Consider the following 21,494-nt stretch of genomic DNA (forward strand, 5'->3'; position numbering starts at 1 on the left):
AACTATTTTTTTCTTTTTTCTTTTTTCTTTTTGTTGGATCTGAAATCTGCGGAGCGTTGGGAGATTGCCGGACATCTGAATGTTTAGATGTATGTATGTAGCTTTTTTGCGCTTGGAAATCTGCTTGCTGCTTTGGAGCTTGAACTTTTAGTTGGTGTCCTTCGCTTCTAACTAAGCATAGGTAGGTAGGGTCTTGTATTGAGATTTATCACATCCTTTTTTGTTGGTACGTCTTTGCCCTGCTTCATTCCGGCTCGTTGGTCTACGAACTGCACGAATGCCACTTCGTTTGTCTCGTTCGTTCCAAGTTGGCGCAAGAGAAGTAGCTTATTGACTAGGCTGGATAGGTACTTTTGGATTCGCTGTGGGTAAACTTCCATAGGCAGTCGAGATCTCGCAAATGGCCATATATTTACTTTCAACGTGGGGGGGGGGTTTTTTGCTTCGTAGACGCACTGGCTTCTTTCCCATAGGATTCTGTCCATGTACACAATACGCCCAAAAAAAAGTGCAGATATTTTCCTGACGGGGAGGGGGCGAGAGGCTAAGGGAAACATTTATTAGTTATCGACAGTCACCATGGAGAGAAAGCAAAGAAGCTGGCGCTACAAGCACACTGCAAATTGTTCTCATTCAAACTGATAGCCACCTCTTCCATATCATAATATGATATATGCACCCGGCTGTATGACAGTCCCGCATCGCATCACTTGCTCAAGTAGCTATATCTCCGACTGCGCATGGTGCCATGCAGAAAATGTATGCCCTGGCCCCTGAATCGCGCCGTTGTCAGAACGGCAGCTTCTTGCTTGCAAGTCGCCGCGTCCTTCTTGCTCCCTTTGAACAGCGTCTTGACCCGGTCTCGCAGGCTGCGGCTAGTTTTCTTTTTCGGCGTAGCCGGACATGCACAGGATTGATAGCTTGGGGGTGCTGGGCTGCTTGTGGGTTCTGCCATGGCTGCATGTACTGTCTCGTTTGGATGTAGTGGTTTTGGGTCTTTAAAGGGATTCGATAGTCGGCGTTGGGTTCGAAGCAGCGGGGAAGAAGGAATGGATGGGGATACGGTTGTTTCGGACCAGACGGCTGAGTCGTGGTGTCTGGCAGTATCGCCATTGGGCAGATGAAACGTATTTGCTGGGTTCGGTGCGGAAAGCGAATGTGTTGGAGGTTGAGGGCGAGTCCCGGTGTCCGGAGCTTCTCTGTTATTCAGAGCGTCTGTGGTGGCAGAGTCGTCGAAAGGATTGGCATGTTCCACATTGGAGTGAGCGGCGCCATGTACATGCATTCGCAACTTGCACTTTGTGCACGGCATCAGTGCGGTACTGCGCTAGTCAATCGAGAGCTAAAATCTGTTGCCCAGGAGCTTACATGAATTGATAGGGTACGTGATGTGGATGATTGAATGAAATGGTGCAGTAATTGCCAATTGCTGTACTGTGCGAAAGAAAGCTATCTGGTTGGTTTTGAATGGTGTCTTCAACAGTAAATCCGAAGGAAGCTTCAACCACTTGACTACAGCAAATCATGAACCGGTTCCTCACCTCCCTCGTCCTCGCCACTCCAGTCCAATTTCATCAACAGACGATCGATTCCGCCTACCCTCAGCGGCTCATAAGCACCTTCTTCCCGTGTGGCGGAACTTGCGGTGCCAGGTGCGGAAGCACCGATCCTTTCGCTATCTATCTCTCGCAATCGGTCTACCAGTGCCTTCAAATCGCTGTCCAGCCTTCTTCTTGCGCGATCCATTTCCACACTGACCTCTCGCTCTTCCTTTTGGTAGTTTTGCGCGTAGTCCTCCACGCCCTCATCTTCTTCAAGGTCCAAGTTCTGTTGAATCTTGGTCAGACGCGTGATGAATGCCACCAGTTCGTCTACATGAGTGCACATTGTACGGAGTGCCTTGGTAAAGGTCTGGTCGGTCAGGAGGAGCGAGTAAGCGACCGAGGAGAGGAATCGGCGATGTGCCGAGGCCAGCGCTTCTGGGTCGTGCTGCTTCTGGGAGTCACCGTCCGTCATGGACCTGCGAAACCTCGATGAAGAAGGGCGGCTTGATGGTGCGGTAGGTGGCTGGGACGAGGGGTTCTGCGCCCCGGTGACCCAGGTGATGAAATGACGGAAAGATTGCTGTACAACGGTGCCATGAAAATACGCCTCGCTTTCTGCCAGGAAGAAGATTGCAGCTGCACATGTAGCCCATATCCTGCGCATTTCTTGCGATCTCTTAGTGGCACGCTGGCGGCGTCTTTTGAGAATTGCCCTTCCATGCGCAGAATTGCTGTATTGATAGCCAGGGGGACATGGGTAGTCTCTCCGTATTGAGCTGTACCGCCACAATTCAGCCAAGTGAAGATGGGCCCGTCGGACTGCGAGTAAGCAAGAGTTGATAGATGAGTAGACATCCAGGTCCGATTTGGTTAAAAAGAGATCGAGCGGCGAACGGATATCCATTGTGAGGGACGTTGGCACAGATAACAGTAACTCGTCAAAGGAGAGATTGGCGAGCTGTGGGAGCATAGAGTCTGCGTCCTTGGCCCGTCCCGGTGTTCCGGGGCGATGGGTCGAGGAACTATTCACACTGAGGTGTAGCAGTTGCGTCGCGACATCCAAAATATCATCCGTGTGCTCATCCTCGCTGGACAATGTCGAAAGAATAGAGAATGAGCGGGCAAGAATGTGATTAATCTCCGCCTCTTTGAGCAACACACCCCTCACTGACTCCCTAGCCTTGGCTGCTGACTGGCTGCGATGCCGCGATGACATTTTTTCGTCTGCTTCAGCAATCAGTGTCAAAGCGAACTCACCCCTGCCAATGAGGAAGAACTGATGCAGCACAGTCAGAGTCTCGACAATCTTCTCCCGCGGCAGCAAGTGCTGTAGAAGATTTCGCGATAATGACAAGCGAATATTTGCGATGGCTTCGGAAAGTTTTGCTACTGACACTGGCGCAGTCACTTCAGAGAGTTGGTGAACATGCTTGGGTAGCAGATCCAGCTCTGAAGACGAGTTCTTCGCATTCAACGCCTTTACAGCTGATGGCAGCGACCGGATCTGATTGAGCGACTTTCCAACAAACAGAATTGAAAGAGCCGTCTGTCTTGTTACAAACTTTGGGAGCAGATTGCTCTGCAGAATGAAGACTTGCTCCTCCGCATCTTCGTCATCTTGCTGAATAAAAAAGTCGATTCGGCAGGAAGGAAGGCGGCCGTACAATAGCCATGTCGATAGCTGCCGCAGCCATGATGTTTCGGCGACCTTGCTTAGACCATGCGCAGCCTCTTCGATGTCGGGAAATCCAGTTTGGGCCTCAGCCCGCAGTTTGTCAATGATCCCAGCTCCCGAGGCCGACTGGCTGATCATCCTCTCGATTTTGAATGCAGCTTCTGCAGGGATCATATGATTGGTAATGTCCCACAACCATTCCATGATCCTGACCCATTCGGAGAATTCGCTCACGATCCCAGCAAGCGGCACAATATTGTACGCACCGACAGTTGAGGCATCTTGCTTGAGGATGCGACTCTCTACGTCAAGTATCTTTTGTTGAAACTGCTCCAGGTGATGCGATGTGATTGAAGTGGCGACTGCTCGGCAGATGATTGAAGGGTGCGAAGCAGCAATCCTAGAAGTATGGTCGCGCAGCTTCCGATGCAGCTGTGAGAGATGGCCGATCGAAGACAATAATTGTTCTTCGGATGGAGAGAGCAGTCGACTGGCGGTCGAGGTCACGTGGCCGGGGGCATCGAATAGCGGGGACGGGTGTCCGGAGAGCGAGAGGAGCAGTTCGTGGAGCATGGTCGCGGCAAGCCACCTGTCTGCTTGCGGGATCGCGTCTTCCGTTTCGCAATGCGCTGGCAAAAGACTATGAGTAAACTTAAGAGCTCAAATCGACACATGAACGCGTCGCGCTGCGCGCAAGTCTCAATGTGGATGAATTGGGTATGGCGGAATGAACGTCAACAAATCCCGCGCTAGCGGCAGACGCTCAGGCACCGGTCCGCGAATGCCGTGCAAGGGCAATCTTTTGAAACCACAATGTGTCGGCAATGCAATGTACGAATCCATCACGCAACCGTCTAGCAATCGATATTTCTTGCGCAGTATCAGTCGTGGAACATCACCTGATCACCCCAGCTTCGTCACACTTCGGACTCGACAACCTCGGTGCGAAGGAAACCGTGCTACCTTTTCCACTCAACGAAAGTACATCGTACTGCACACCATTTCGCAGACTACGTAATCACTGTTGCTAGGATTGAGAGAACCTCATCTATTTTTCCTTTGCGTTTTAACAATAATCAAACAAATGTCCTTCCACTGCTGTTCACGCACACTAGGTTGTCAGACTAGCCGTTCATTCTTCCATTCATATATGCACTACCCATCGTGAATGCAAATGATAAACCCGGGTCAGAATGAACACAAACAACAGAAAAGGGAAGGTTCGGCATATTGAAAGACTATCTGTATCAAGACTGATATGGCCCATCACATTGCATGAACGATACGTGACACCCGTCTAGTACGAGTACGGTTCGTGCAACATTGCGACTTTTGTACATGGGTGAAGAAAGTATGAAAGCTTCAAATTCTGCTTTTCCTTGACATGAATTCAAGGGCAGCCTTCAACTTCAACCTCTGACAACATGAACGCACTGGATTTCCTAATTGACTTCGCCACACTCATCGGCACTTCAAGCCAATCGAAGACGCATCAAGATGAGAACACTAGCGTCTTGATTGATTCAGGGCGGTATCTAGAAGCAGAGTCAGTAGCTCAGATCCCTCACTCCGCTCTTGAGCAATACCATTTCATCGACAAAACACCAAGAGAAACTACAGACACATCACTTCCACAGCCATCGTTCCCTGCAAGCCATTGGCCTGATCAACATGCCTTTGAATACGAACTCGATGGAAGCCCGTCTTTTCCTGTTCAACACGACAATCACATCTGGCAGGATTTCAATCGACATGTACAGCAAGACTGCAGCTCTGGCCTCCCCTACGAACTTGTTCCTGTCACACAATATGGATGGAGCCAACAGACCGAAGACTTCCAACCATGGAGCATGTTCTATGACGATAGTTATACCCAAAGTCCCGCTCCAGATGTATGGTACTATCCCTGGACAGACCATTTCTTCCAGCCTACGCAGCACCCAGACACACGCTACGCACCTATTTCAGAGGAAAACCTATCCAGCCAGCTCCCATGTAACGAGAGCGTTTGCAGGTGCCAGCATCTGAATTCACAGAGCCACTACCAGACCGAGGACATGCAGCAATACTGGGATATTGCCGAAGCGCCGTTGGCCTCGGAAACAATGCACACATATAGCAATTGGGCACTACAACTACCAGAGCCACTACTTCCAACCCAGGATAGCAAGATACTCATGGAAAACTGACCACGTCCCAGGATACCTTGTACGTCGTCTCAACTACACATCAGCCACCTCATTCGACAACTTCTCACTTATCCTTCTGAACCGGAAACCCCACAGCCTCCAAATTCGTCTTTCCCACCTGTCTACCCTTGCCGCAGTAATCAGCCCGTCCAACCAATCCTGATGTCCAAGTAACATTGAATTCGGTGTCTGCGCCTCCAACTCCTTAAAAACGGCTCTAATCTGGCTTTCCCGGGTCAACACCCGGACGCGCTGGCTCTCGAGATCCTTGAAGAGCCACGCATGGTACACCTCGAGCCCATCGGGCGTCTTGGTGCACCAAGAGAGGCGGCCCGCGCGCCCATTGCTCTTTGGTGCCTCTGATTCTTGCGTCGTGCAAGCGAGAGGCCGGCAACCGAAGGTGGAGAATTTGGACACCTCGTCTTTGTGTAGAAACTGACTATTATTGCTACCATCATTGCTATTGTTATTCTTGTTTTTTGTTCTCAGGCGGAGTAATCCATGCACAGTTTTTATCATACGATTCCCACGTTGATATGTTGGCAAGGAGACTCCAGATCTGGGTACAAGTAATATATTTTGCTATGCGCTCGTTGGAAAGAAAGTTGTTGGTTATTCTGGGTAGGAATGGTGGGGGCCAGATGACGGAGGATTGAAAGTTCATTTCCACCTCCTTCATTTTCTTTTTTCTTCTTCTTCTTCTTCTTCTTCTTCTTCTTCTTCTTCTTCTTCTTCTTCTTCTTCTTCTTCTTCTCTTAGATCAAGCTTTCCTTTGATCAATGTCTATCTGATTGAAATCCGGTTTGGCGGGGTAGATGCAAGGAAACAATGGTGTTTTATCATCTCGGCAAGGTGACTATCGACGCATCATCAATAAGACTTCATTGACGTTGGTACACGCTGCTTACAAACCATTGAATACGCAAGACAGCAAGCTTCTTGCGCACTACGTGCGAAATCTCATCAGTTCGCTTCAACGGTACTCTAGCACATGGCGTTTTGAGTCCAGTTCCATGGATATATCTGTATTGGTACTGGTAGTAAAGATACGCAGGGACTAGTATCTAAACGTCATCTTGAGCGATGGGATCTCAACAAAAACGAAGCGCGAAATCTAGAGTGTGTCATTCCCAGATATTGAGCAAAGCCTTATGCTCTATTATTTATCAAAACTTCGTGGTCAAAGGAGATCTCCGTTTCGATCGTTACCAACCTGTCTGGAGCTTGTATCTGTGTTGATCCATGACCCCCGATAGCTCCTTTGAGGATAAAGTGTTGAAGATATGAAGTTCCACTACAATGTTCCCATGCCTCTTTATTTTCATGAATGACTTGACGCATTTCAACAACTTCCAAATACTTCTTCTCTTGAATCCAGTCCCTCAGATCCTCTAGCATAAAGTAGTCAGCCTCAGCCTCCAACTTGCTGTACAATAAGTAATCGAATCCCTCTTCTCTGTTCCAGTATAAAGGAAACCTCGCAGGCCGGCGCATGAAGTCCAGTAGGTGCTTGAAAACATCTGGATCCGCGTCGATAAGATACGACCCATCGACTTGACGGTCTGCACTGTCCTCCCATCGAGCAAAGAGATTCTCAAAGTAAGGTGATGTCGAGAGCACAGCTTTGCTACAGCGGAACTTGCGGCCTGAAACATCAAGTGTGAGAAAGTTGGATGCCATGCTCAAAGGTTGGGTGTTGAGCTTGCAGGGCGGCGGGGTAGCACAACCGCAGTGCCGTTGTAAAATAGGAGGTGTAAGGATAACTCAAACCTCATCGTGATGTCATGATTCAGCATCCAATCATATCACATTGTCAGCATGTCTGGAGCCACCATGAAGTTTTCAAAGTATTATTAACAGTACATGAATGCTCTAATTCGTCCCACTACCGCATTCACGAGGTCATGTCCCGTCGTACCGATCAATACCCATACTCGCGTCCAGACGCCCGTTATGGCAAAAGGAGATGAACGAAGGTCCAAGAAAACCCCGTCAGGTCCGAGAATAAGTTTTCATGTAAAACAAGAGTGAATGTTGAACAACCAAAAGAGATGAGAAATTCGGGAGTACACTGCCTCCCGGAAAAAGCGACCTTGTGCTCCACTCGAAGCGTTGTGGTACAAGATGCCGCAAGTTCTACTGTTAATGAAGAAAAAGGGCGGGATGATGTACTAGCCACAGAAGCAGCGTCAAACCAGTACAACAAGCCGATGAATTTATCAGAACAGTCGTATGTGCGCATGAGCGCTCTAGTGTTGATCCCGTTGAGTGAGCGTGGCAACACATGCCGATTTCTGGACATAGATTTGGAGGCAAAGATTTGCTGCACAACGAAGTGACGATGCCAAAATCATAAAAGAGCACTTTTAGGCGGCCGCGAGTTTCGCCCACGTCGTAGGCTGGTGGGCTGCCGGTGCGCGCGCGTTGCTGTTGCTGGTCCACGATTTTGCGCCGGATGGATGAGTAGTGCTGTTGCTGTTGCTGCTGTACGAGCGATCAGCCTGACCTTGTTGAGAGGGCTTGCGTGGCCGGTCTTTTGCTCCGTTGGGGAAAGCTGCGCTTGGGCTACCTGCCGCCTTGGGCTTGACCTGTCGATTGAGCTTGGAACCGTAGTGCTTCCTCTGAACCGACTTGGTCACAGGCTCACGCATGTTCGCAATGCGTATAACCACGTCGAACTTGCCCTTGTTCTGCGCCGTCTTTTCAATGTCAAACGCCTCCAGTCGGCGAATCGTGAATGGATTCTCAAACTTTTTGTACTTGGGATACTGATCCTCCTTGGGCGCGGCCTTGACGGGCTGATTTGCTGCAAGATGAGGGACCTTGGAAAGCTTGACAGTGGGAAGAGAACCAAACTCCCGATCTTCAAAGAGGGCCTCGGCGCCCTTGCGGGTAATCACTTCCTTACCACGGTCGTTCGCGAAGAACTTGGTTGGTGGTGCGGTAGGGAGCGACACGGTAGCCGGGCCGGTGTTTCCACGAACGTCAAGAGCAGCCTTTGACAGGGCTGCGGGAGCAACAGCGCCTTGCTGCGGAGAGACGACCGGGACAGCAGGGGTAGCAACATGCGGCGATGCGCGAGTAGATCCGGGTTTGTCGAGGAGCTTGTTAAACCGAGCCTGCCATTCCGGGTTCATGGCCAGGGGCCTGGCTCCCAGGGACTGTCCACGCGATGGCATGTTCACATGAGCAGGAGCAGGCTGGCCGCTACCTGCTGCCGAAGGAGGCAGTCGTACAACAGGTGAGGGTTTCGGCAATCTAACCTGTGGGTGTCCCGTCTCGCTAGTGAAGGCAGGGTGCGTCTCCGTCTCCGGGGGAGGAGGGGGCGAGTCGGCCTTGCTTGACGCAAACGTTGTTGAAGATGGCATTAGCTCCGTCGAAGGCTCAGCCGGGCGAGGGAAGAAGCGGGATGCACGGGAACCAGTAGCTTGTTGAAGGGTGCCTTGACCGAGGCCTTGTTGTGGCGATGAAACTTCAATTACAGACTTTGAAATGTCGTCCTTCTTCAGGCCTTCGGCGAGGGCCATGTCGGCAGCTATCTTGTCATGCAGCGTGACCTGCGCTTGGCCTCTCTGGTCCTTGTAGGTTTCTCGAAGCTCGGGGCGGAAAGCCTCGCCCTGACGTTCTCGTTCCTGCCTGTTTCTCGCCTTGGCTTCGTCATCGTCCTTTGAGATGAGCTCCCCAAAGGTGTCCCAGCCGCCGCCAGTGATGGCGGTGACAGGTCGACTCGACATTGAGGCCGCGGGTGGCTGCCCATGCGAAGATCGCGGCTGGAAAATTTGCTGTGACGGAGGCATCTGCCTAGCTGTCTGTGACGCAAGACCCGGTGCAGCGATGGTGGTGCCGATAGGAGCTGTCGCAGGTGCTTGGACCGGAAGTGGCTGCTGAGCTCCGGGGCGGGACTGGCCTCGATAGCCCGAATCAAAGGTACCGTTCCCGAGAGCGCGATCTTTTGCTTGTGGCGGTCCCCAAACTTGCGAGGTCCAGGGTCGGGGTTGGGGCGCTGTTGCAGACGACCAAGCGACTGGAGGACCCTGCGGTCTGGGCCCGGGAGGAGCAGTGCCATCTGATTGGTGAACGGTGACCTCTGGCTGTGAAGACAGCTTTGATTTGTCGCTGTCACGAGCAAAGGTGTCAAACGGCTGCGCGGGTTGCTGTTCCAGTGAAGGCGGGGCGTTTGCCGGTGCTGGGCCCTGCTGTCCCGGTCGAGAGACGTGGGCGTGCTCAGTCTGAGGCGATTTCCTGACCGGGTGAGGCTGGTGCACCTTCATCATGCCATACTGGGTAACCTCCCCGTCTGCAGTCGGGACAGGCGGTTTCGGCGGCGACTGCACCGAAGCAGGAGTGGCCTTTTCCTTCTGTGGGGACTTTTCAGGCCGCGAGGGGGATGGGTCCTTGGTCTTTGACTTTGTTTCAGGCGGGCCCATGGCAGCAAGCTTCTTGGCGATACGCTCTTTCCTCTCTGCTTCTGCACGCCTCTCTGCCTCCTGGTCTTGTTGCTTCTTGAGACGAGCGCGCTCAATCTTCTCAGCCATGAGGCGCTTCTGTACTTCAACAGGATCCTCGACAGGGGGTGCTGGTGCGGATGGCTGTGCATCCTGGACGGCGGGCGCAGCGGCGGAACCGTAGGGCGAGGCCGGGTGTGCGTGAGCGATGTTGGGGGACCTCATCTGCTGGAAAGGCGAGTTTCGAGAAGCCACAGACTCGGCATGGTCGAAACCATTGACGGAATGGGATTCACGGCGCTCCATGTGCATAGGACCGGTGGGCATGTCGGGTGCTCGGGGATCTATCGACATGCGTCTAGGCATACCGCCACTGACGTTTGACGAGTTCCTCCGCCTGCCCCATGTCGGCCCGTCCGCACTTGCTCTCGAGGTCTGGAACGCAGCTGACGGTTCTGCTGGGCCGTCTTGAGAGGGCCTCTGCAACAAAGATGGCTGCTGTCGGAAGCCACTATCGCGCGGGGCACCTCTCCGCGCATCGTTGTGTACGGGCTCATAGCGGCCGCTCTGCGAGTTGAAAAGCTCTCTGCCATCTCGGTTGTCTCGGCCACCGCTATCATTACGCCACGATCGGTTGAAGTCGTCCGGGGCAATCTCCTTGGCGGGTAGCGGGGGCATGCTATCGTAGGGATGAGAATCTCGCTGTGAATACCGTTGAGGAGGTGGCTGGTGAGCTGGAGGATTGATTTGCACGGGTGACACCTTCTCAATGGGAGGTAGCGGGGCCCATGGCGACTTCTTCTCGGTCGCAGATGGCTTGGCCACAAGTGTTGGCTTCTCTGGCTGGCCCTTGAGAACTAGGCTTGATTTTCCAGTAGTTGGCTGTGCATGTGCTCCTGGCTTTAGAATGGTCTTGTTGCCCCCGGTGACGCTCGGTTTGGGCGCACTCGCAGTCGGAGACGGGGACGTTGAAGGCTTGGGCGTCTCGACAGGCGCTTCCGGCTTGAGTATCGTCTTTGGCTCTTCTGCGGGGGGCGGGGGTGTTTCTTGCTGCGTTGTGACCGAAGACTTTGTTCCATCCATCCACTGCACAGTTTCTGGGGCCCAGTCGTCCTCATCATCGTCAATGTCTGCCCACTTGGCTTCTTTTCCAGCTTCATCTGCCTGTAAACGCGTCGCCAGGTGAATTCCGTACTGCTGCTTCAATTCCTCATCGGTAAACTGCTTGGGCGGGGGTGGAGGTACTGGCTGGTTCTTATTCCAGACTTTGCTCGCATCTGGGCCCGCGCCCGCGCCATTGGCCTGTCCGAGCGTACGTGGGGTATTGCTTGTACCTGATTTCGCTACGAGTCGAGGCTTTGCCGAAAGCACGCTTGAAGCCTTGAGGGGTGCAGCGGGGGTTGCTTTATCGCCAGGTCGCGCAGCAGAGGCCGAGGGAACCGTTTTCGCCAGAAAGCTCTTCGTGACCGATACCGATTTGAACGGCTGTTTCTTCGCTGCCGAGCTGGTGCGCACGTGAGTTCCGTCGCGCTTCGACTGGTCAACGCTGCCGGGACGGCTGATATCTGTGTCGGAACCGCCACTCGCGTCAGCCACAGCCTGCGAATCGGCCATCAAAAGTTCGCTGGATGCCCCCGTAAGGTGGGGCTGCTTATTCTCATGCTGCGATGCGCCTGACTGCTTGTTGTCCGTCTGACGCTGTCAATGCCACCTCTGTATCCCAGATCGTCTCTACTTACAGCTGCCGCGGGTCCTTGGGCCTTGTCCAACACGTGTGCACCACCAGTCGAGGCTGAATCTGTGCCGTTCATGGTGGGTTTGGTAGAGGGCGCTTCGGGAGGAGTCGGTTTCGTGGTCGCTGTGCCCGAGGGCGGGTCGCCGTTCACGGCGGGGTCGTTGGTAGTTGACGCAGAGTCGTCGATGGGCGCAGGACGTCCCACCGACTGTGCTTCCTTTACCACATCTTTGGCAACCTGCTCTGCCATAACAGTTTCCGGAACTGCGGTGGCGCAAGGACCAAAGTCAGAATCGTGCTTGTGCTCAGACTTGAAGGAAGACGTCGGCGTGCGTGGCGTGGACTGCTGTGAGTCGAATCTAGCCGGATGCCCGCGATCGTCCTCATGCGACATCCGAGCTAAGAAAAGTTGGAAGTAATCACCTAGTGTCAGATGCTAAGAGTCGCCACGGAGGGAGAGTGGGCGCTTCCGCAGAGGTGCTATCTGCAAGTTCCTGGCTTTACGCGGTCGGGTGACACCGTGTTTCGAGTGTTTCGAGTTGAGGCGGGCTGAGCGGGCTGGCGAGGGCAGTCGCGAACACGGGCAAAGTCGCGCTGGGGGACCGGACGGCGTCGAGTCGTGGCCAGGTGGGAGGGAATGGGTAGAGGGGGCCCTTTGGTGGTGGGGCAATTTGCGGGTGTGGATCGGTGGTGTATAGGAGGTTGAGGCGGGCAGTAGCCACGATGGTGAGAGGCGCAGGTCTTGGCACGGGCTGAGGCCTTGGTCGTATGGGAGTCCCAGTATGACGAAAGTTGGCACACGTCACGCAGCTAGTGCAGCGTGAATGATACACGCTTGTTATACGGCGATGGGAGTCAGGCGAGGCATGGCAAAGTCATAGGTGGCGGCATCGGGCAGGGCGAGAGACACATGCCGCACCCGCCACGTGCGAAGCTTTCACCACTCCCAAAAGCAATCACTGTGCAATGAGACATGTCGCGCATTTCAGGTACCAGGCGCTCTCGGTCGCCACACTGGCGCACAACGTTCGGATGCCCTGTCCAGAGGAGTGTCCGGGGCTGCGCAGGTCCTTGTGCGAACTCAAACGGAAAACATGGAAAATGCAATAATCAGACAAGGTGTCTTGGTAGAGTGCTTGATTCCATCTACACTTTACATATACACGTGCTGCCTATCCACTCGTGATCATACAGCGCATTCAAACGAGCGTCTAGTGCTCGTTGTTCTTGTGGTGGCCTGCGAGTGGTGAGTCACAGCGCCTCAGCGACAACCGCTAATCAAACTTACGGAGATGGAAGTAGTAGTTCTGGGCGTAGCCAAGCGCAATCAGGAAGCCAATAACGTGCACGAGCGCTGTGCGTGGTCAGTCGCATGTTCCATGTGCCATATTTTGTCTGCCTATCCGCAGCTGTCCTCTTTCACAATATCGCCGGGGATACTCACGCCTTCCTGATGGGTTCTTGCCCATGTACTTCTTCTGGTAGCGTCCAAGGAGGCCCTTGGCCTCGGGCTCGGGAGCTGGGCCACGGGGAAGCTTCTCGTAGAAGTTGACCACCTTTTGCATGCGGACGGCATTGGGGGAAGAACCGATAGCCTGGTGGATACATCAGCTCTGCTCCTGGTTACGACATGTCGGGCTTCGGGCGTGCGATGCAGTGTGTTCGGGGAATCGTAGGTGTGGGTGCATTTCGTCGTGCTCGGAAAAGTGGGTCATGACGGTCGCGGGTGCTCGGAATATCCTGGCGATTCTTGGGGAGGGGGCTCTTACACTGGGCGAGGCAATCTGCAGAGCATTGTCAGCGCGCTGCGCAACAGGAGGGGCGGGCAGAAAGCGGTACCTTGGGGGGGATGAGGGTCGAGAGACCGCGCTTGGTAATGAAGCTCATCTTGGCGTCTGGCACTCAATTAGCTTCAATTGCCCTCTTGCTGCGTAGTCGTCGGGATCGGGAGGCGTACCAGGGCGGGCAAGACGATGGAGTGGAGATGGAGGTCGTGCGGTCGGTGGTGAGGTTCGAGAAGAAAGCTGCAAGACGGATTATGCCGGGGCGCTTTTCGCCAAGGAGCCGCCCCAGCTTCACCTCGTCGACATCACCACCAAGTCCTGCCCGCCACACCGACACTGCCGCCAACATGTCCGCCCTCCCCAGGTCAATTGGATCGCGGCTCCTTGCGCCTGCGCTGCGGCCCGCCGCCGCGAGGGCCGTTGCCCCTTCATTCCGCGCCTACTCGACCAACGAGCCGACACCGCACGCACACAAGACGAGCCCCGAGGATGCGCCCGCCGTCAGGCTCACGAGCTCTTCGACGCAGATCCGCCAGGAGAGCGCTGCCGAGGGAATGAGGCACCAGCCCGACTACAACGTCGCCACCGACTACCGTGTCTCGTGCGTCATCTGGAGCCCGTAGCAGCATGCATACGGCTGACCTGTTGCTAGCAACTTCTCCCCCATCCCGAAGCGTGTCATGGACGGAAGCGAGCCTGGCGAGGTTGTGCCGGCCGCGGTTCTTTCGGGCGCCCCAACCGATCTCCAGGCGCGTACTGTCCGGTACGCCAGCCCCGCTCGTCTGATATCAAGGCGCCATGCTGATGACCCGTAGCATCTACAAGCCCACCAAGACAGCCACACAGTCTGGAAACTGGAACTCATCGCACTGGCTGATGGACTGGGACGTCCTCCCCAAGGGTCACCGATGGGAGAACCCCCTCATGGGCTGGCAGTCGTCCGCCGACTACATGAACGGCATGCGGCTACCGTTCAAGAGCAAGGAGGACGCCATCAACTTTGCTAACAAGCAGGGCTACGAGTACTTTGTCCAGGAGCCCAACAAGCGAAAGGTTGCTCCCAAGGCCTACGCCAACCTCTTCACTCACAGCCCCAAGAAGCTCAAGGTCATATTGACCAAGTAAGAGGTGGATTCGGCATGCGAGAGACGGCACATGTCTATACTGCATTGAGTTATATTTCCAATATCTTTCATGCCGATTCCCAGCTGTGATGCAACACTCCTTTTATCGTCTAAAATGGTCTATCACTATTTGCACGGAACAGCATGTCTCTATTGTACTCACATTTGCATGTCCCCCTTTCCATTGTTCATGTGTCTTTCTGCTAAACTTTTCTCTTCACTCTTAGCAGCCTCGATTGGGCATACTCGGATCTTGGCGCCTTCAAGTATGCTTTCACCGTCGGATGACGCGCTGCAGACGCACTGCAGTCGCACTTTGCTCAAAAAATCCGACTATAGGATTTGTGAAATTGTCTCGAGGCTCACTAACCTTTTTCTACAATACTAGCTACTCTAATCTCTACCCTGGCTCTACATTGCCTCAAAACTACTAGCACTGGATCTATCCCACCGAGCAGCCAACGTAATAATCGCGCAAAGATATCGAAATCCCCAAGGCGGCCAAGTGTACACGACCAACCACCTAAAGAATGGGGCATGCGGGCTACGACACCACCTTTGTCTGTGACGACGAGGACAACAACAACAAAAACAACAACTTCGCAGCCGCTCTAGCCGTGGCCATGGCCGACGAGAAGCGCACGGAAGAAGCCGTAGGGAGATCCGGAGTTTTACAACGAGGAAACAGACCATGCAAGCAAATGACACTGACACGCCCGTTACAGAAAACAGCCGCCAAGAAAGCAGCCGCGGCGGCCGAAGCTAAGCTGATTGAGAGCAAGAAGTCGCGAGGGATCATGGTACGTTGGGGGAAACCAGCTAGCATCTCCTTTTCCGTGTTACATCGTATTGGGGTCTCATTGGGGACGGGGGGGTGTGAGCTAACTGGCTTTTGATACTGGCCGCGCGACGGGCCGCTAAAGACGACAAAACCGCCGATGCTGCAGCTCCACGCCCGGACCAGTTCATGCGCTTGTGAAAGAGAAGGAAAAAATGGGCCAGGCAAAATGCGACGGCAACGACGACTGACGACTCGCCATCACGGCTTGGATTTCTATACATGCACTCGCAGTAACGGTCTAGCCATCCAACCAACCAACCAACCACAAAAAAGAGAGATCAATACCCATGCCAACATACCCACAAAAGAAGAAAGCACGTGTTTTAGAGAGATCGGCAGTGGCATGGGAAGACGCCCGGACGGACTGCCGGCCATTTTCTTTTATTTTCCTTTTTTGGGTTCTTTTACGGCTATGACGGCTGGCATGGCATGGTCTGGTCTGGTCTGGTCTGGCATGGCATTTCCTCGGGACTCGGGGGATCACGCCGCGACATACATGTGTACATACATATGTCAGGCACAAAAAAACCCCCACAAGTCAGGTGCGGGTTTTTTTTAATGCATGAGAGGGCCGGAAGAATGAGGGGGGCAAAAAGGAAAAATGCAGAGCAAAAAGGCACATGGGTGGAATAATGGCACGAGTGGGATGTTGAAGAGGAAGAGGAAGAGGAAGATATTGATGATGATGATGAAGAAGGAGAAAAAAGTCATGAATTCGTTATTTCGTACATGTGCTCCCCCTCACATTAGTGTTTCTAACTACTAGCACCACAGCACTGCTACTACTCTCACTCGCTCTACTGCTGTTGTTGTTGTTGTTGTTGCAGCTGTAGCAACCTCCTCTTGTGGAATCCGCGTCCCAGAATATCACCGACAACCGAAGCTTCGGAAGCCGTACTCGCCGCCACGATAGCATCGGAAGTAGGATCCAGGAACCTCGAGGCCATTTTCTGGATGCCAGTGACGGTATTGGGGTGCTCGCCGTCATCTGTGTCCTTGACGGCGTCGAAGCCGGCAAAGTTGTCGACGAGGACAACGGGGCTCTCGAGGTTGCTTTTGCCGGGGACATAGGTCTTCAGTGCGTTGTTGAGGTCGACTATGCCCTGGACGGCGGCGGCGGGGAAGCGCGCGGGATCCAGGGGCAGCAGGTTGGAGAAGACGATTTGCATTTTTGCGTTTTTGGCGCGCATCTGCGCAATGAGTGTGTCGTAGGCGGCGAGGATGTCGCTGACGGGCTTCTTGCCGATGAGCACGTCGTTTGTGCCGACGAGCATGAGGACTACGTCTGGCGTGTTCTTGTCCAGCCATACGGTGAGGTTGCCGTTCTTTGCGTAGTCGGTGGCCAGCGAGCCAGGGTGGCCCTCGTGGTCTTGGTCGATGTTGGTGCCAGCACACTTGCCAGTTTGGCTGCCGACGAAATCGAAGTTGGTGACACCAGCAGCCCGCAGCTGGGTTTGGAGATCGGCGCGCCAGCATCGCTGTGGATATGGTTAGTATCAAAAAAAAAGTGGAATTTTCGAGGGGACAAAGTCGAGCGCGGGTGTGACTTTGAGAGATGGGAGGCTTACTGAGACAATGGAGGCGCCAAAGGGCATGACCTTGACTGTGTTTTGCGCGCAGACTTGAGTGGCAATGCTGAGAAGCCCAAGGGCTAGAGCAGCGAACTTGACCATGGTGAAAGACGGGTGGAAGCCGGGTAGAGTGTGTGTGTGTGGGGAGGCTACGAGGCTATTGTTGAAGGGACTTTTGAAAGCAGTTGCTTTTGGAGTTTTGGGAGTCCGGGCCCTTGTATATAGGAGTTGGAAGAAGCACACACTCGAATTCCAAAAGCCGATGGTGATCAATGGGCCAGATCTCTTTTTATTTTTTAAACGACGCCCGGTCTTTTGCTGGGTGATTAGGGATTTTGCGGCGACGGGGGGGGGGGGGGGGGGGCGCTCGGTTGACAAATTACCGCGACGCGGGAGGTGGTGGTCGATGCGGCGGATAATTTGATTGAGTATGTATATATATATACGATTCACAGGGTCTAGTGGACTAGTCCCTGCTGCCGATCCGGTAGTGAAGGCGACAAAGATAGACGGATAGATGAATTGATGATAGGGTATCTCAAAGCGGACTAGAGCGGTGATGGTACAGTGGATAATTATGTACAAACGGGGTTGAGGAGTGTCGGACTGGCGGCTGGAGGTGAGTGGGCCTGAGCGAGAGCAGCCAAAGGGCCTTCTTATATTTGCAGGCGGGCAGGATGGCGATGTGGTCGAGGGCGCCCGATGTTTGTGCTTCGACACAGGGCGGAGGGTGCGGGCGGAAACCTGTTTCCAGGGCCGGCGCCCCAAGGACAGCGTCGCCTCCATGGCAGGTTGGGTCAAGAAACAGTGACGGCGTATAGTGTGAGGGTGAAGGGGTGTGGTGAGCCGGGGGCGCGCTGAGTGGGGCGCAAGAATAGGCGGCGGTTCCTGGGCGTGCTGCATGCAGGGCCGAGTGAGAGAACGCCAACCGCCAACCGCTAACCCTGCCCTCGACCGCATCCTCGCCCGCATCCTCGCCCTCGTAAGACTCCAGCAAGGCTGCCGCCCGCGAACAGCTGTGAGACCCGGCAGCCATCGTCTGACGTTGCTGAACCGCATACGGAGTTGCTGACAAGGGCGGTGCAAGCGGAGCCCACAGCTTGACAGGCCCACACGCCCTCGACTCGCCGTCCGACACTGTAGGTCTCAGTGTGAGATATCTGACAGAAAAGCAGCCCACCGACAACGGAGCCCGTCCGCTATGCACACCCACACGCATACCGCTAGCAGTGAGTGTGTGTCGCCAGGTCGACCGAGAACTGACAGCGTACAGGGTCGGCCCACGTCTGGGCCGCCGGCGTGCATTGAGCAGGCCAGCGAGCCTCGTATCTCGCTGCTCTGCCCTCTGTCGCTGCACGCGTGCAAAAGCTTGGCCGTGTTGGCAGATGAGCTTATGCCTTGTGCGTATATGCAGGGCGCCTCTCTGGCAACGCAATCGACTTGGCGCCTGCGTGGCCCTATGGTATGGGCGTATGGGCGTACGGCGGGACATGGCGTATGGGCGTCCGTGGCACGCGGACGCCAGGGCGGGAGAGCACCAGAAAGAGATGGGAGAGTGCAGTACGCGCAGAGTGGTGGCCGCTACGACTTTCCACACGACGCCCTACCAAGGCCGCCATTGGAAACACGGCTGCGGGCGAGGGGAAACGTCCATGACACTCTGCTTGATGGAACGCCCGCTCCGGCATGCGCACGCCAATGCTAGTTGAAACTTTGCGCCGTGTGCCTAAGGCCGTGGCCTTGGTGCTGCTTCTTTGCCCGACCCGGCCCTCGATCCCAACCACTGTCCATCCCCGCGCTATTCCCGCCCATTGCAAACTACTACTGTCGCAGGCACCGTCGCTCTCCTTTGCCGTTTAGCCGTTGCCGCCAACACTCGCCTTGCCCACATGGCCGCCGCTGATGCGCGACAGGGGCGTCGAGATGCGCAATGGCGAGAGAGACGATCAGCCGCAAGGTCGAGAGACGACCATGATGTTGAGGCTATTGACCGGCGTGCGGTTAAACTTGCTCGCTTATCCAGTCCCAATACGTCCAGCCCTGGCCCGAACAGGAAGCAGATCCCCTCTGGCCACAAGCCACAAAAGAAACCTTTACCCTTTTGCTCGGGAGCCTGCAAATATTTGCCCTACCCTGTCCGCTGCATGCACAGAGCCCTCTCAGCAATTGGCTGCCCGCCTTACAACCTCCAGCCTACGCCCACTTCGTATCCGGAGCACAAGGCCTACAACACTCTAGAACGTGCATGCTTCAGCCAGCCAGCCGGTCAGCCTTGCCTCGCCTCACCGCTGTACATGTCTCTCTCTGGCCTCCTCTCGCCACTGCAAAATATCACGCTGGCACTCCACATGCAGAGGTGCAGAGTCAGGGAAAAGTGGAGTGAGACTATTGGCACACTGCCATGTCGCTTCCATCATCTTGTGATCAGATGCTTGAGGATCCGTCTCTGCCGCTGCTCTAGCATCCACGCGATCCACAACGACCATCTCGACGCCTATCTTCAGGTACAAGTCGCACGTACCGTCTTCCATGTACGGAACACAATATCGAACATCAACTTGCTTTTCCGCATTCCCAGAGTCTGATACATCGTACCGGCAATGACAGACTTGGCAGGTACTCCCATTTACCATTTCTAGCCCTGACGACTAGAGGCGAAGTGGTAAGCGGCATCTGTGTGAGACATGCCGCCGCTAAAAAGTGACTTCCGGTACCCCAAAGCTAATTCTCTAGTCTACCATTGACTCAGACTATCTATGATTTCTGATCTGCAGTGCCGATAACTTTACTGCTACACCAACAAGTGGTTGACTTGTTGTTTTCTTCCCTTGGGCACCTCGACTCATTGAACTAGCACCTTGGGAGAGCCACCGTCCATATGCCACGACACAAGGACAAACCCAATCGCTCCTGCAGCGGCATTTTCACAGCAGCAATGTGAGTCGTGCAAAAGAGCAAGCGACGATAGACGGTGCAACTCGCCCCGCACGCATGGGTTCTGCGTTTCCACGCGATGTAACAGTTTCGCGCATGTGGCGTACAGTAAGCCTTTGGCCTGACACAAGGACACACAAGAGAAAAGGAAACAACACGCACGAGGTCAACATTGACAGACGTTGAACAAAGGTTTTGCTTAATCGCAATTAAGCATTGCATCCTGTGCCGTGTGATCCGATAGACGGACGAGGCCATGCACGGATGCTACACACAATGCTCGAGCCGTTATCATAGCAACCGCAAAAAGCAGGGCACCATCGATGCCCTGTGCGGCGGGGGAGAGGGGCTCACGCGCATCATCTTCCCCAGTGTGCGTGTCTTGCATGCGCCATGTCAGCACGTCATTGCCGCATTTCTCTTCTTACATGCATGCTTACTTGCAATATTGGTCTTCCCACCACCAACAAGGAAAATGGGAAGATGTCGGAGAAAAGAAAAAGAAACATGGCAGCCTAAAAGCTTGATTCTCGTCTGGTCTCGGGAGAGAAGAAATATCAGAGAAAAGGAAGTGCATTTTGATGTTGTTTTTCCAGGGGGGCTGCATAGACATCCTTTGTGCCCAACTCCATTTACCCGCAAACCACAGGTAACCATGTCCATAGAAAACCGACACGTCCCCACGCAGTCAGTCCATCACCCCATTTCCCTATTCCGTTGCATACATACAGAAACACCACAGCCTAGTACAGCACAGCACAGCCCCATCAAACACAGCTACTACTAAAAAAAAGCCGTTGAAAAATTCAGGCGCGAAACACAAGCACCGAAGAATACGCCGAGCACGCTGAACGCCTAAGCTTACTGAGATACCTACAAGCATTCGTCTACTCTAAGCCACACACATACACACGTACTCGGAATAATCCTAGTACTTCTCACACCATATTGAAGGAATGTGTATCAAGCCACGTACATGCCAGCGACACGCACACATGCATGTATGTATGTATGTCATGTACTTACAACAACGCCCCGTCAGCACCGCCAAAAACAATGTAAACCAATTTATCCGGGCCCTGTGTTAAACACAGCCTGTGAATTGCTTGTAGCTGTGTATGGGATATCTCATCACACCATTTCTTACATCACATCACATCACATCATGAGACGAGATGAGATGGAAGGGGAAAGGTTGCTACCTAACCTCCCTCGCTCCCCCCCCTACTACTGTACTAGGAATATGGTGATGACAAAGGAAGGTTAATCACAGACATGTACACGAACAGCCCGATCATGGCCACCAGCCCTGCATCACCCTCTCCATCTCCACCACAAACGGAAATCAACAAAAACAGCAACTTATCCGACGCCAAGACAACGTAACAAAATATCCCCACCGCGCTGCAGAAACGCGCGTTACAAATCTACGTATGAACAGGGTAATGATAAACGCGAATATGAACAAGGACAAAATACAAGTAACCAAGGTAAGTAAGCAAACAAGGGGTAAAAAAAGGGCGTTAGATCACGTAAGTACATAGTACATGTACATGCGGAACGTGAAGCACACTTTATCCCCCGTGTTTCATAGACCTGTGGGGAGGTATTTTTTTTCCCCTGGGAGAGTTGGGTGTAAGTGGGCCGGGGAG

General features: G+C 53.8%; 11 protein-coding genes across 11 annotated transcripts; 4 read left to right on the plus strand and 7 right to left on the minus strand.

The window, feature by feature from the left end:
* Positions 1-706: 706 nt before the first annotated feature.
* SETTUDRAFT_39369 (uncharacterized protein) lies at positions 707-3,792 on the minus strand (the record flags this gene model as incomplete). Its single annotated transcript, XM_008026538.1, has 3 exons — positions 707-1,327; positions 1,369-1,434; positions 1,531-3,792. The coding sequence occupies 3 exons, from the start codon at positions 3,790-3,792 to the stop codon at positions 707-709; spliced, it is 2,949 nt and encodes a 982-aa protein (XP_008024729.1).
* Positions 3,793-4,643: 851 nt separating this feature from the next.
* Positions 4,644-5,408, plus strand: SETTUDRAFT_39370 (uncharacterized protein; the record flags this gene model as incomplete). The annotated part of the gene is made up of 1 exon (XM_008026539.1): positions 4,644-5,408. One exon carries the CDS (start codon positions 4,644-4,646, stop codon positions 5,406-5,408), a length of 765 nt encoding a protein of 254 aa, XP_008024730.1.
* A 33-nt stretch (positions 5,409-5,441) lies between these two features.
* SETTUDRAFT_161119 (uncharacterized protein) lies at positions 5,442-6,072 on the minus strand (the record flags this gene model as incomplete). Its single annotated transcript, XM_008026615.1, has 3 exons — positions 5,442-5,484; positions 5,527-5,856; positions 5,930-6,072. 3 exons carry the CDS (start codon positions 6,070-6,072, stop codon positions 5,442-5,444), a joined length of 516 nt encoding a protein of 171 aa, XP_008024806.1.
* A 465-nt stretch (positions 6,073-6,537) lies between these two features.
* On the minus strand, positions 6,538-7,110 carry SETTUDRAFT_169005 (uncharacterized protein). Its single transcript, XM_008026616.1, has one exon. The coding sequence runs from the start codon at positions 7,086-7,088 to the stop codon at positions 6,558-6,560; it is 531 nt and encodes a 176-aa protein (XP_008024807.1). The 5' UTR covers positions 7,089-7,110; the 3' UTR covers positions 6,538-6,557.
* A 185-nt stretch (positions 7,111-7,295) lies between these two features.
* Positions 7,296-12,182, minus strand: SETTUDRAFT_47310 (uncharacterized protein). Its single transcript, XM_008026553.1, has 3 exons — positions 12,012-12,182; positions 11,593-11,852; positions 7,296-11,545 (listed from the first exon to the last, which is right to left on the minus strand). Exons 2-3 carry the CDS (start codon positions 11,836-11,838, stop codon positions 7,775-7,777), a joined length of 4,017 nt encoding a protein of 1,338 aa, XP_008024744.1. The 5' UTR covers positions 11,839-11,852; positions 12,012-12,182; the 3' UTR covers positions 7,296-7,774.
* Positions 12,183-12,632: 450 nt separating this feature from the next.
* SETTUDRAFT_169007 (uncharacterized protein) lies at positions 12,633-13,582 on the minus strand. Its single transcript, XM_008026617.1, has 6 exons — positions 13,546-13,582; positions 13,428-13,483; positions 13,358-13,372; positions 13,033-13,183; positions 12,877-12,942; positions 12,633-12,825 (listed from the first exon to the last, which is right to left on the minus strand). Exons 2-6 carry the CDS (start codon positions 13,473-13,475, stop codon positions 12,800-12,802), a joined length of 306 nt encoding a protein of 101 aa, XP_008024808.1. The 5' UTR covers positions 13,476-13,483; positions 13,546-13,582; the 3' UTR covers positions 12,633-12,799.
* A 128-nt stretch (positions 13,583-13,710) lies between these two features.
* Positions 13,711-14,818, plus strand: SETTUDRAFT_169009 (uncharacterized protein). Its single transcript, XM_008026618.1, has 4 exons — positions 13,711-13,973; positions 14,025-14,135; positions 14,188-14,663; positions 14,724-14,818. The coding sequence occupies exons 1-3, from the start codon at positions 13,720-13,722 to the stop codon at positions 14,495-14,497; spliced, it is 675 nt and encodes a 224-aa protein (XP_008024809.1). The 5' UTR covers positions 13,711-13,719; the 3' UTR covers positions 14,498-14,663; positions 14,724-14,818.
* A 208-nt stretch (positions 14,819-15,026) lies between these two features.
* On the plus strand, positions 15,027-15,566 carry SETTUDRAFT_184490 (uncharacterized protein; the record flags this gene model as incomplete). The annotated part of the gene is made up of 1 exon (XM_008026619.1): positions 15,027-15,566. One exon carries the CDS (start codon positions 15,027-15,029, stop codon positions 15,390-15,392), a length of 366 nt encoding a protein of 121 aa, XP_008024810.1. The 3' UTR covers positions 15,393-15,566.
* A 461-nt stretch (positions 15,567-16,027) lies between these two features.
* Positions 16,028-17,253, minus strand: SETTUDRAFT_169010 (carbohydrate esterase family 3 protein). Its single transcript, XM_008026620.1, has 2 exons — positions 16,906-17,253; positions 16,028-16,815 (listed from the first exon to the last, which is right to left on the minus strand). The coding sequence occupies exons 1-2, from the start codon at positions 17,008-17,010 to the stop codon at positions 16,135-16,137; spliced, it is 786 nt and encodes a 261-aa protein (XP_008024811.1). The 5' UTR covers positions 17,011-17,253; the 3' UTR covers positions 16,028-16,134.
* Positions 17,254-18,150: 897 nt separating this feature from the next.
* On the plus strand, positions 18,151-18,698 carry SETTUDRAFT_169011 (uncharacterized protein). The gene has a single exon (XM_008026621.1). The coding sequence runs from the start codon at positions 18,373-18,375 to the stop codon at positions 18,562-18,564; it is 192 nt and encodes a 63-aa protein (XP_008024812.1). The 5' UTR covers positions 18,151-18,372; the 3' UTR covers positions 18,565-18,698.
* Positions 18,699-19,190: 492 nt separating this feature from the next.
* On the minus strand, positions 19,191-19,541 carry SETTUDRAFT_161126 (uncharacterized protein; the record flags this gene model as incomplete). The annotated part of the gene is made up of 1 exon (XM_008026622.1): positions 19,191-19,541. The coding sequence occupies one exon, from the start codon at positions 19,539-19,541 to the stop codon at positions 19,191-19,193; it is 351 nt and encodes a 116-aa protein (XP_008024813.1).
* Positions 19,542-21,494: the final 1,953 nt, after the last annotated feature.

This window comes from Exserohilum turcica (assembly GCF_000359705.1).
Source record: "Exserohilum turcica Et28A unplaced genomic scaffold SETTUscaffold_19, whole genome shotgun sequence".
Lineage (NCBI taxonomy): Eukaryota > Fungi > Ascomycota > Dothideomycetes > Pleosporales > Pleosporaceae > Exserohilum > Exserohilum turcicum.